The sequence below is a fragment of the Phycodurus eques genome, chromosome 1 (genome assembly GCF_024500275.1).
Source record: "Phycodurus eques isolate BA_2022a chromosome 1, UOR_Pequ_1.1, whole genome shotgun sequence".
Lineage (NCBI taxonomy): Eukaryota > Metazoa > Chordata > Actinopteri > Syngnathiformes > Syngnathidae > Phycodurus > Phycodurus eques.
The window spans coordinates 50,605,811-50,619,538 of record NC_084525.1 but is presented as its reverse complement, the minus strand read 5'-3'; the positions used below and the strand labels follow the sequence as shown (position 1 = coordinate 50,619,538).

Here is a 13,728-nt window from a genome sequence, read left to right as displayed (position 1 = left end):
AAGCACTTGATACGCAGAAGAGTAAAGCATTTGTTCAGAACTATTTTCAGCGGCAGACTAAAGAACGTTCATCCGCGTTCGCTGCTGGAGAAAATGTTTACAGCGAGCCAGTGCAAGCGGGATTATATGAAAATGTTGAATTCCGTATTCAGTACAGTGAAGGACGTGTCGTTCTGTGCAATAACGAGACATAAGGGTACATTTGTCACATGTTTTGAATTGTGTTTGGCAAAGGGTGACATTGAGAATAAGCTGTGAATATTTGACGCCAGGGAGCATCGTGGGATTTCTTGTTGAATTTTGATGAACAGAAACCTTCCTTAATGTGCTTAATACGATGATGACTCTTATGTTTGTTTGTTTGTTTTTTAGATAATCTTAAATGACATCAAGAGAGTCAATCTCAGTTTGCTCTGCAGCCACAGGCCAAATTGGTCTTCAGGTTCACTGCGTGATGTGGCACTTTGTAAATTGTCGTTCCGGGATCGGCTGTAAAATTCATTTCCAAGTGCTAAAGGCAAGCGCGTGTGTGTGTGTGTGAGTGATGGCAAAAATGTCAGAGGGTTAAGCCGCACCACCGCCACCCCTCACCCAACAACAACATCACCATTGCCTCTCTCGCTCTTTGCATTTTTTTGGTTTTTTTTTGCCTCCTCAGCTTCACGTTGCTCCATGTTATCACCTCTTTGTATGTGAAATCACATGATGTTACGTGTTGAAAAAAAAAAAAAAAAAAGTCTTGTTAGGTTAGATACCTTTTTTCTGCTCAATGTTTTATTACATTATGTGCAATTTTTCTTTAAAAAAAAGAGTTTGGGAAGATGATGTCACCGTAGTTGTTTGCTTTTGTGAAGTAGGGCCTATTAAATGGGTGTCAAATGACTTCTGTACACAGTGACTTCTGTGCACATAGTGAATTTCAGGCGAATCACTCAGTGGGATTTCAGTCCCATTACTTTGATGGAAACTGGACGCTTTGCATCAAAATGACCTACCTGGCTACCTACAATTAGGAAAATTGCATGGACCCTGGCTTCGTTAATCCCGGGTGGACACGAAAAGAGGCTTTTTCAAAATTATTTATTAATGTTTTGGGCAAGGGGGTATTTACAGTATGTGATATTTTCTGCGCTTTTGTCTTTTCAGGACTGCTAAGTCGATGTTTAGCATCTTTATCATTGAAACATTGAAAGTGACGTTTTCTTTCCTTTTACAATGGGATAAACGTCACAGTAAAATGCAATAAGTGATTCAACAGCTCATCATAAATATATTAGTATTTTCTAGACTAAGCATTATTATCTTTTTAAAGGTAGAGTTATTGACACAAAATTCATAATAAATTAACTGCTGTTCAGTGTGTGTACATTTTTAGGTGACTGGAGGGAATCTTGGGAAAAAGGCAGAGGTTAACATTTACTTTTTGGCTATTTTGCTCCCTAAAGCTGCTCATTGCTATTGATTCTATTCAGTAATTAAAAACACAGGACTCCTTGCACACTTGCAGATACTGTTTTCGTTCAAATATACAGTAAGGCTGCTGTTAAAGCACATACATTTGTGATTGTTAATGAGCCATTTTAAAGATTAAAAAAATAAATAATTCAAAAACACATTTTCAAAAAGACGCTCTTGTTTTGTAAATGCACATTTTCAGGCTTTAAGGAAATAAAGCACGTGTCAAGTGTTAGAAACCCATTTTTAGGGTTCTATCCCGGACTAAAAAGAGCATCAGAGTCTTACCGAGGCCGGCTGTGCCCGAGAGATATGCAAAATGTGTAGTTCAAATATTGCTGGAATGCCACCCTGAAATGTAGCACGTGATGTGTGTGTGTGGGTGTGTGCGTGTGTGTGTATGCTTACGTGCTTTAATCTCTCCACTCAGAGGTTAAACTGTATTTGTCACAGGTAATGTTTTCCTGGAGGCCAAGGGTGGTGTAGCCATGCGCAGGGAAGCAGGGAGGCAAGGCGGGAGTTCGGGAGTCTCGAAAAAGTATTTAGTATCACGGAAAAATCTAAACACTAGATAAACAGGGTCCCGGAAAATCAAGAATCAAAGTAAGAAGGAAAGACTTAATATACGGACACGTGACAGCAACATCCGTGAACAGACGCAGACTCAAAGAAAACAGGGAACTAAATACAAGCTAACTGATGAGACAACGGGGCACACCTGGACAAGACACGAGTGGCATGGAGGGAGCTGATTGGTAGACGCAAGGAATAGGGCTAACGAGAACAACTGGAAAACCTTAACAAGCAAGACGAGACATGACCATGGGACACGGGAAAACAAGACAACAAATGCAAGAAAACCAAATATATTGGAAGCAAAAACATCAACTGCTCCCTCAGTTCTTTTCCTTGCATCCACGCCTTTCGACACGCCTTTGCGGCCCTCAATTTCACCTCGTTATCAACGTCAGTCTTCATCATCACCGTTGGCATCTTTATTACAGTCTACGCCATCGTCATGATACCAATATGAGCGCCGCCATCATTCCTCTCATCTGCTGTTGTGAAATGAAGACAGAAGCCGGAATGAGAATTGTTGCACCTTCAGCGGCAGCGTGCTGCAGCGGCGTCATGCAGATATCGCCTCTCCTCCTCCGGGCTCGTCTCACCACTTGTCAGCTTCACGTACGGTTGGACGTGTGCCGCCGTCCCGCTTCGTGTTTTGCCGGCGTTCCGCTCCACACGCCTTGTATATATTTTTTTCGTTTGAATGTTTGAAAGGGCGCTGACGAAATGCGGGCAGAGACGGACCACTGGTGACCTCCTTCTCATTGCCGCATCCTTTTTTTCCTTCTTCTTCTTCCCTCCCATCCCCTCCCTGCGCTCGTCGCACATTCTCGAAGGCTTCCCTACTCTTCCTCTCAGTGTCTTCGTCTTCACCTCATCGCTCTGGTCCGTGTCTTCCCTCCCCAGCTATCGTCACCCTCAACCCTCCTGGTTCTCGCCTCAGCGTTTTATATAAGCGCCCTTTCTCGCCCCGTCTTCACGTGTTCGCCTTGGACCTCTCCTTCTTCCACCTGGCAGGCCTTTCATCCCGCTCATTTGTTCCCGTGTCTCATCCCCTCCCTCGCCGCCATTCACAAACTCTCTACCTCTGTTCTCTCTCTGCCTAGCTGCCTGGCCGTCTGATCCATGAAGGGCTGTCTGAGGCCTCAGCGCTGCTAATTCATTCGCTGTGCATCGCCTCACATTTCTGCAGGGTCAGGCAGACGCACTGAAAGAGAGGAGAAAGGGGAGGATAGAGGAGATCCAAAGGAAGAAGGAGAAGGAGAGAAAACGCTAGAAAATGGGACACGTGGGTGTGGGGGGTGTAGGAGAGATGTAGATTTATCTCCAAGAAACAGAAAGCCAAGAATCTTTCACACAGCTTTAACCTCATCGCGTTTACTCCTTGTTTTGTTGTCTATACTCCACATTGATATACATAACCCGCACATTCCTGCTTTTGTCTGTGTTCATAAAGGAATGTGCGGTGGATCCAGAAATATAAGTGAATCCACTGAAAAGTCATCTTACCTGACCACGGTTGCTCTTTTCTTAAGGCCTTGTTTACATCCCATTTGCATAGCCATATGCTGTAAATACAGTATTTGGTATACTATTTGGTCCAACCAAACACAATAGTCCAACAGAGTTGTCAGTTGCATTTATTTGATGAGCAAAAGCATAATTTAACCTACGATAACGAGTGCGATATTGCTTTTATAATAATAGTAATTGAGTTTTTATAACAGTACTAATTGACATTGTGACATTAAGAGTTGAACGTGTTCATGTCGTTGTGACAATCAGCCAGCCATGTTAATTATTTACAGGAGGGGGGGGGGGGGGGGGGGGGGGGACATTAGGAAGGTAGCAAATTAAAGATTGAAAGCGTCTTTATTTGCAAAGTATGTCCCAAAAACACACAAGGAATTTGTCTCCGGTAGTTGGAGCCGCTCTCGTACGACAACAGACAGTCAATTGACAGAGAACACTTTGGAGACATAAAGACATTGACAAAAACAGTCACTGAGCAATAAAGGGTTGCTAGTTATCTGGTAATGCCGGTACAAATTATTAGTTTATTATTATTTTTTTTTTGGACATTTGTGCAAAACGATGCAGAGTCCTTTTGCACTTAGAGCAATTTGAAGGACTAATATCGCAATATAATAGAGCAAATGCTTTTAGTGATAAAGTAACGAAACACGGTTACTGTGAGACTTACGCTGTCAACAAATGCATTTGATCTTTTTCATGTTTTTGGATAGAAAATGCTTATTTTACCACGACAATTAAAAAATATATATGAAGAAATCTTGTGATATGGTGAATTATCAGCCATTTAGGTGAATATGATTTTTAAAAAAATAATCTGCGATGCAATGAATCAGCGATAGGTGAACCGCTATATAGCGAGGGATTATTGTACTCTATATGTAATAAAAATGCTAACACTTGAGTTTGCAGTAGACACTTTGCTGAACACCCGTCTAGCTTGTGATGCCACAGACAAATTTTGCCCGAAGACGTCCACTTATTTAACATTCGACATTCCTGGTTTACAGTTTTGGCTGATTTGGGCTCGACTGCTTGCTATTCTGGTGAGGTAATCATTTGAATTGTTGTAATGCCTATACCTTCTGTATTTATGTATAACCAATGGAATAAAAGAAACCTCTTTAACTACAGTGTCAAATTTCTATTTTTAAATGTTAAGGTAGTGGTGGATCTTGTCGTAACGTCGGTGAGACTCTAGACTCTGGGGAGCTCAGTTATTACTGTTAAACTAACACAAAGAATCTCTGATGACTCAAATGAACATTCCAACATCATTTGATCTTTTTTTAACAACAGCAAAACAAAACAAAAAAGGTGTTGGTTAAACCTTTTTTTTTTTCAGGGGGCGCATCCTGGCTGCCTCGTGAGGTGTTCTATTTTCTGTGAATTCTTATCTGTGAAAGTCAAAAATAGCTGCCGAAATGTCAGAAAGAGACAGTGACAGAAAGCTAGCGGCAGACCGAGCACATAAAGCGTTTCTCGATCTTATCTCTCATTTCTTTCATTTCTCTCATTTCTTTCATTTGCTGCATCTTTCTTCCTCCCCATGTCTCTGCAGGTTCTCCTGAGCAGAGAGTTTGCGTGGCGGAGTTTGAGCTGAGAGTGGAAGTGAGTGGGCGTGAGAGGGAGCGTGTGTCATGGCTGACAGCGAAGGGGCAAACCTTGAGGACCCTCCCTACAAAAACCTGCTGCTCCTGGGGGCCATCGCAGCGGCGTCGGCCTTCGTGGTCACCATCCTCATCGTTCTCGTCTGCGTGGGCTGCCAAAGGTGGGCGGATATCTATCGCACAGGTGTCGAACTCGGGATCCGGTATCCGGCCCGCCACATCATTTGAAAGAAAATTATGTGCATCAACATCCATGATTCTTGCTAAAATCTGTACCAAAAATTTTATAAATAATGTTAAAATATTGCAAGCATTTTTTTGTTTGTTACCAATCCCTTTTTTTACTGTAACTGAGATTTCAAAATTGGTTATCCATTAATTTGTTGTGTATATGCAACAATATGAGGCAATTAACCATTTATATGGTTTCACAGTCCTAATGGCCCTCTGAGGGAAACCGTAACTACAACGTGGCATTGTAATTATTATTATTATTGACTTATTTATTCATGTTCTGATTTCTTTTTCATCTTCCATCATTCCTTTCATCCAAGTTGATCATTGAATTTGGATTGAAATTTAGTCAAGGTTGGCTTTTGTTCTGACCAAAATGCTGACGTGGTCGAGGGCACCAAGGAAGATACATTTGTATTTGATAAAAAGTCAATTTGACTGTATTTCTAACGTAAGATTGTGCCTTGACTCAATAAAGGTCGGGAAACACTTGTTTAAGTCACACCAGCCTGTACTAGTAATTATGAAGTCCTTGGAAAGATTAGATTGACATGGCAACACATAGAGGCTGAAATCTGATTGTCACCCACGTGCATTTACTGGAACAAATGCAGCCAAAAGAAACACTAAGAAATGAAGAGAATAGACTGATGTGAATAAATTAATACAATTTCACAGAACGAATGCTTGTATCAGAAATTTAACTGTTAACGCAGGTCAAGTGCTTCTCATCGTAAACGTCATATAGTGAATTATCCATATGGTGTCATACTCGGTTGGGGAAAATAGCTGCTCGGAGACAAGCGAGCCTCACTCGCTGGCATGTGAGAGAGCTGAGGGGGCGGGGTTTAACATTCACACCTGCACTACAGCGCTTTGTTGTTTTCTTGCTTCATCTCAGTGCTGGCTGCGCTCCATGTCAACGGTTTCCTATAGCTACTGCCACCTCCGAAGATTCACAATGACTGCGAAACCCTCTTTTAGAACGAGTTGGTGTGCAAGCAAAAAAAAAAAAAAAAAACAGAAAGTACAATAGGAAATGGAATTAGCATGAAGGAGACTGCATGGTAAATGGTGGGTTTAAATGGCTGCATTGTGAACAAGACAATAGAGAACACAACAATATATTACGGTTGCCCCACTTACTGTTTGACTGGTCTCTTATCAACCAAAGACTTTGCTGCTAACTGGACATGGATGCTGATATTATCTACTGTATCTGCTGAGAGTGTGTATATGTAAACTCTGTCCAGCGGCTTCCTTTGACAATGCCTAACTTTGATCTTTGTCAGAAAAAGCAAGAGCAAGCACCCTTCAGCTGGAGAGAAAGGGACATCTGTAAATATGGTCAGACCTACTTTCACTTCTAGTTTATTTTTTTTTTTTACCCCTGAATAACTTGTATTAAAAAAAAAAAAAAAAGAAGGTTTGAATGAATGTTCTCATATTGTGTTCAACAGCAGGGTACCCTTCGACATCCAAAACTGAATTCCATGAGCAAATCGGACACCAGGCTGCATGAGATCAATCGCTTTCCTTGCAACGGAAACTGTAAGTGATGCACGATCAATGTCACAATCCGCTGTGCGGTTAACCTGGCAAGGCAGACGGACGACTCCATGGCAAGCTGTTTTATGAAAGCACTGTTCTGCTTTCTCCTCCACCCCACTACTCTCGCACAGCAGTTAGTAAGAGCCGCCCGGCCAGCATGGACCTCCTGCTCCTCCACAGTCGGCGCTCTCAGAGCGACCTGACGCCTTCCCAGGGGCGCCGGCTTCCACAGATCCCCACCGGCCCCCAGGGATCCGGCCAAGGGGGGGAAGGGGACACGGGAGGAGACGGGGGAGGAGGAGAAGCCAGAGACCACACTTACACCGAGGTGGGCCTGCGAAATAACCCGACCCCGACGCACGGCTTGGACGACGGCCTGTATGAGAGCGTCAGTGTCCGGGAAGGGGACGCAGGCCCCAAAGCAACCGCAGGCCCTCCGCCGACATCAACGAACACTCCAACTTCAGTCAGGGCCACCCAAAGCCCGCCTGCTCAGGTCAACGGAGCCCACAATGGCAACGGAAATGTATGCGCACATTTACAGCTCCGTGCATGCAAACATTTATTTTTTTATCAATTAAAGCAGAAGCACCCGTTGAAGGTATCTTCTCCTGAGTGATACACATTCATCAACCTTTTCCATGAGGTGGGGGGACATCGAAGTCATTTGGGCAGCAAGTTAGACGCAGTTATCTTGACGTTTGTTTCCTTATTTGTCAGTAAATATTCGGACTTCATCATGTAACGCTACTGCACAGTGAAACCCCGCTATTTGCGGGGGATAGGGACGGCAAATAGCGAAACAAAAACTCCCAGTTCCCTTGTCGTAATTAAGACGTTGTAAGCAACCGTACGCAGCACAACGTACCGGCATCCTTGCTCTTTTGGTTTTCTTGCTGTGCACACACATGGAATGCACTGACGACTTTGACCCTCCCATCTTTGCATGTGTGTTTAACAAGTGCTTTTAAAGAGGTTTTTTTAAATGGTCTTGCTTTAGCGCAGATTTTCCTGGAACGTATCCTCAGCAATGAACAGGAGTTCACTGTATCTGCTTCTACTTGTCTTTTCTTTACAGGGTGGCAGAGGGAACGGCAACACAAACGGGACAATGGCAGGGAAAACTAACGGGGCGAGCGGGGTTACCAGGTCCCCCCTGTCCTCAGTCAACTCCCTGGCCATCCAAGAACCTATTGCAGCCGAGTACGCTTCAATTCGCAAGTTCAGAAAGGTAAAACTCTCACTGGTACTTGTTTTTTGTTGTTGTTGTTGTTGTTGTTGTTTTTTGGGGGGGGGGGTCTACTTTATTCACTAACTTGTAGATTGTATGTTGTAGGCTTCATGCAGCAGAACACAGCAATTGTTTTAAATGGAAGTTTGTGTACACTTGCCAGTATTTCTGAAAAGTATTCAGGGGGAGTGTGGTGTTATTTAAATTGGACTTGGTCCAAAAGGAGCAGCTAAGTGCGAAAGTTGAATGAGGCATCTATTTTAAAATACCAAATGTCAACTGTAACTGAAAATCATTTCTTTCTTTTTTTTTTTTTTGTTCTCGTCAAATATTTGAATAAGAAGACAGACCACAAAGTGTTGTTAAAGTCTTGAAAATACTCCTTTGGCCCGCACGTGAAGTCCCAAAATACATGCATATTTATATTTTAGGTTGTTTTTCTTGAGCTTTGTCCATAATGTCTTCACTGGTAACCTCAAGGTTGACAAGACAAACAGGAAGGAAAATAACGGAGCCGACAGCCAGTCAGACCAATCGAGCGTGAGCGACTCGCCCTCAGCTCCTGCTCCGCAACTACATCGCAGTCAGGAGTTTCCACGAAAACCCCTGGAGCCGTTTCACCTGCACTCTTTCCCAAAGGTAACACAGAAGGAGGGTGGGGGTGGGGGGGGGGGGAATAAAATAAATCAAAAATAACACTGAGCAGCAGCCAACCTTGTCAAACCCAGTGGATAGCTGTTTATGACCACTAGAGGGCACTGTCCACAAACTAACCACACTGCAGCTTTGGGAATTATTTTTTTAAAGATATCTTCTTGTCTGACTTAAGCACCAATGTATACTCACTGATTTTATTGAATTATTACAACAACAAAAAAATAAAATAAAATATTCCACTAAGTGCAAAAGCATACTAGATTGCCATTCCTTACTTTTTTCATGCCACCTTTTTATTGGCTAAACTACAGTTCTATGCTCACAGGACTTATTGAATAATTGAAGTTTTCATCAAGTGTAAAGGCTCTGCCATTTCTAATTGTATTTCTTGCAATTTTGGACGATGCAAGAAATACAATAAATATTATTGACGAAGGCCATGGGCTCAGTTAAAGAGCATTTCTGAGAAGAACAATCATCGGATGGCCATCATTGAGGCTTTCCTGTGATTTTGCTGGCACATATTACATTTCCATTTGTACATTTATTGTACTTTTAATGCGCGTGTTAAATCAGGAATTGGGAGTTTGTATATTTCTGTATTTGTGATTAAGTGCGTGTTATTGTGCAGATGTGGGGCCTCTGCCTCGTTGCTTTGCGCTGCAAAGCACCATATTACTGTGGCTTGTGAAGAGTGGAAAGATACATTATGTAAGAAGATGGCCGGCTACCAATATGCCTCTGTTTCTGTGTGTGTGTGTATGTGCGTTTGTGTTCTCCCATCAAGTCTATCAGTAAGTCTGCCTAGAAATGGCAAACAGGTAGCCAGCTGCCCGATAAATAATGCTCGCATCTTGATTTTATTCTGACTATGATTGCAGACACTGGAGGACTAAATACAGTTTTGATAACGCTCGCAAGTCACACACTTTGTAATTAGTTTCTAATTGCTTCCAATTGGCTGTAGTTATAGAATGGTCATGACGTTAGAAATACAATACGGAAAAGTTTATACAGTTTTTTTGGCGGGGAGGGGGGGGGGGTTAATTTTTAAAGTATTTTTTTTGTAGAGTACATGTGATAGTATGGCAAATAATTTTCTACTACCTTTCTTTTAGCCACATTTGACCCCAGGGGTTCCTCTCTCTCTCTCTGTATGCTAATGTAAGATATTTTTGACACACTCGTTTTTATGAAGCTTGTGGACAGGTTTCTTTCTGAACATGCGTCGACAAGTTTTATCTGAAGCAGTATTAAAGCAGTGAAGAGGAGAAAAATTGATTTTGAATATGTCCAGTTAGAAAACCAGGCTCTCAAAAAGTCTTCACTGAACTGGCAAATTGTGGACGACTATACTTTATCTGTGACAATCAGATCATGTGTAAGCAGAATATTCATTTACTACAATAGTTTGTAGACAAAATACAAATGTTCATTAATCAGTTTACTGAAACATATCCCTAAAAATAGCTATATACAGTATCACCAATTTGGTATGATTTTATAAGATTTAAAGAAAAAAAAAAGAACGACTGTTGATGTTGTTTTTGATTTATTGCCAAATTCTAACTGCAATACTTGCCCGAGCTCATCCTCTGACTTTTGTCTTCCAGGAGCCGGTGTTCATGGGCAACGGTGAGCAGTACATCTGGAAGCCACCAGAGGATGATGATATCATCACTTTGCACCCACCTCCACACCGCATCGAGAACGGACAGGGGCACCCGTCGCCGCCAACTGCGAAGGAGGTAGTGTATCTTTGGTGGTATTTTGGTATGGGAGGAGGGGGGGGGGGGGGGGGGGGGGGTATAGGCCCAATCCTACAGAGGAGCACACGGAATAGCAACAGACACAGAGATCTCTGATTTGTGGCTGCCGTGTCTATAGATGGGGGGCGCCCCTTTGATTGGGCATGCTGTCATAACAGCGCCTACCTTGTGACCTGCCTGTAATACTCTGCTTGCAGCCAGAGGTTAGGTTACACGCATGGCACGGACCCCACCCCCCTGCCTGAGCCCTGGCCACAATCCCCCACCACGCCGCCCCTCAAGCTATCTGTCTCCAACATACAACTCAGCAGATGGAGCCAACATAAGCATCACTTGCTGCCAATACCTAATCTCCGCTTCTCATCTATGGAGATTCTTTTTCTCAATGTTTTCTTTTATTTCAAACACCGGCACTCCCAAGGCTGAATGGGATGAGCCCTGGCTGGGGACTGGGTTGCCAACGGGCCTATTCTTCATAATTATATATGGAGGAGATGTCTGGTGGTGAGAGCAGGAAGTCTGCGCCGTCCAATCGTGTCTCAATGTCACATATCCGACCACATCTGCTTCCACATGCAGCAGCTCCTCCCCCATTAATTCACTCTCAAGCCACACTTTCTTTTTCCCTGCACGCTGAGAGCTATAAGCAGTTGGGGAGCCGTCAAACATGGTCCTAACCTGGTCGCCGAATGTCTGTTATAGTGTCTTTGAACAAATGCAATTGGCCTCAGGCGTTTTTCTCTCTAAAACTTGTAAATCAACAGTTAGAGTTGTTTCAGAGTTGGATAAAGCTTCTACAAGCACATAACGCTAGTCGACTGTTGCTTATAGAGCCTCTGGCCTTGACTGCACATTGTGCTATCTCAACTTTCTTGTCTGTTTTGATTTCTTCCTCTGACTTGTTCATTGCTACGCTTCGCAGTTTGCAGTTTGTAGCTGCCCGTATAATTTGTGTCTTTTGCCAGAGAGACATAACAGAAAAGAACACAAGCAGAGGGGAGGGGAAAAGACAGCATACAATGTGCAGGCTTCCTCAACAGCTGCAGCCCAGTTCTGAAATCCCCACCGTCTTGTGACTTCCTTCCTCTGCTGCTCGATGTTGCAAACTCCCGTGTGCACAAACAGCACATGCATTTGGCCAGAAAAGCATGGTGCACTTTGTGTAAACATTTCAAGCATACACGTTGGTCTTTGTTTATTCAAAAAGGTCACAAAAGAGATTTGTGGGGGGCAGGGTGCATGTCCAGTTTCAGAGAGCACGGGGGAAAGATTATACATTTGAATTTAAAATCGATGGTGCATCAAGTTTTAGGTTTTTTTTTTTTTTTTTTTTTTTTTTTTTTTTGCTTTGAACTGCAAGCGCAACCATGAGATGCAAGTGCTATATGGTGGCAGTGAACTCAATTTAACTCAGTTCACAATAAACAGCAGTTTGGCAACTTCAAGCTGTTTAATGCCAATCCCAGTTGAAGTTTACTGTCAAACTAAACAAACTGAAACAACAACAATTACACTGTGTGTATTCAAAACAAAATTGCCTTAAGAACAGTCTTCTAGCTTAATACTAAAATATCATGGAAACTCCCATTGACATGCTAACAGTTAGCATTGATAGTCACGGTTTTAGAAACCTGTAAGCAAAGGATATTTGAACGCAAATGGTAGAGCAACACATCTAGACAGATAATGTAACAATGCAATTTGTTGAGCCATTAACATTGCATTGTCAAAGGAAGCAAGCCATTTTCAACACTTTCCATTGGTCAATTATGTGAAAAGATTACATACTCATGTGGGGACTTGCCATGTGGTATACATTTGTGTAAAAAAAATATGAAATTGACCAAATTCGGACATAGGAGGTTTCTGCCCAACGCCAGCATTATATTCTTTATTCTAAAACGACTAATATTACAGCATCTTACTGAGTCACTCTCAGTAGTGGTACAAGTACTATTCTTCTTCGTTTAAGCCTGTATACTGCCTCCCGGTGGCCTAGGCGGACACATCACTGTTCAATTCTATACATTGTATTTCAATATGTTCTTCCTCAAGGTTTTCATAAAGTACAATATTATCGTGCTATTTTTCCATATTAAAACCCAAAAAATTTTTTATTGTGATGGGGGCGCTGGAACGGATAAATGGCATTTCCATTCATTTCAATGGGGAAAGATGATTTGAGTCGAGAGCATTTTGAGTTTCTAGTGTGGTCACGGAACACGTTAAACTCGTATCTCAAGGCACCATTGTACCATAACATTAAAGTAATCCCTCATTTATCGCGGGAGTTAGGTTCCGGACCATCCCCGCTTTAGGTGAAATCATTAAAGTAGCGACCGCATTTTTTTTCTAAATCAATTATACATATTTTAAAACTGCATGGGTTTTCTCCGGGTACTCCGGTTTCCTCCCACATCCCAAAAACATGCGTGGTAGGTTAATTGAAGACTCGAAATTGGGATTGGCTGGTGACCAGTTCGGGGTGTAGCCCGCCTCTCGCCCGAAGATAACTGGGATAGGCTCCAGCATGCCCGCGACCCTAGTGAGGATAAGCGGTACAGAAAATGGATTCATGGAAATTTCAAAGCTGTATGAACCTTCCCAGACTCCTATTAATCTTCCACACAGTCCTTTTAACCGCTACCATACTCTTAGAAACATTTTCTATACTCTCTCACCTTTGAAATTCTTAAGTGCACATTAATGCACAATAGTACAGTACATTAAATTGTATTATTTTTAATATGTTTTAATATATAGATTTTTTTTTATTGCATAAGTGTTTTAGGCTAGGAAGCGTTTCATTTACCACAAAACAATTACAGCACAGACTCAAAATCCCACGATATGGTAAACTGTACGTGATATAAATGTATAAAACAAATGTACAATGCACTGAATCTGCAATAGGTGAATTCTGTAACGTAGGACAGGTAAAAGCACAAAGGGGTTAAACATACTTGTGGATCCTTCCCATGAGAATTTTGTTCTCCACTATCTATGATATCAGGTATGCACAAGACAGCGTGCCAGTGATTGTCACTTAGAAGAGCTGTTGGTTGGGCGGTGATCATCGAAGGTAAACACAGACATGTCCCACAGTCCTCTGCTCTCGTGC

At 42.4% G+C, this 13,728-nt stretch overlaps 1 protein-coding gene across 5 annotated transcripts in view; it reads left to right on the top strand.

Moving 5' to 3' along the window:
• LOC133413599 (uncharacterized) overlaps positions 1-13,728 on the top strand; it is a 43,909-nt gene that overhangs the window by 23,476 nt on the left and 6,705 nt on the right. For 2 of the 5 annotated variants that reach the window (XM_061698192.1, XM_061698183.1), the window contains exons 2-8: positions 5,117-5,326; positions 6,692-6,746; positions 6,860-6,950; positions 7,082-7,476; positions 8,029-8,181; positions 8,662-8,820; positions 10,452-10,586. In XM_061698192.1, the coding sequence (XP_061554176.1) occupies positions 5,196-5,326; positions 6,692-6,746; positions 6,860-6,950; positions 7,082-7,476; positions 8,029-8,181; positions 8,662-8,820; positions 10,452-10,586 (1,119 nt within the window). In that variant the 5' untranslated portion in view covers positions 5,117-5,195. Of the gene's footprint in view, positions 1-5,116; positions 5,327-6,404; positions 6,474-6,691; positions 6,747-6,859; positions 6,951-7,081; positions 7,477-8,028; positions 8,182-8,661; positions 8,821-10,451; positions 10,587-13,728 lie in introns of those variants that run through there. The other 3 variants (XM_061698212.1, XM_061698202.1, XM_061698221.1) reach the window with 3 other exon arrangements.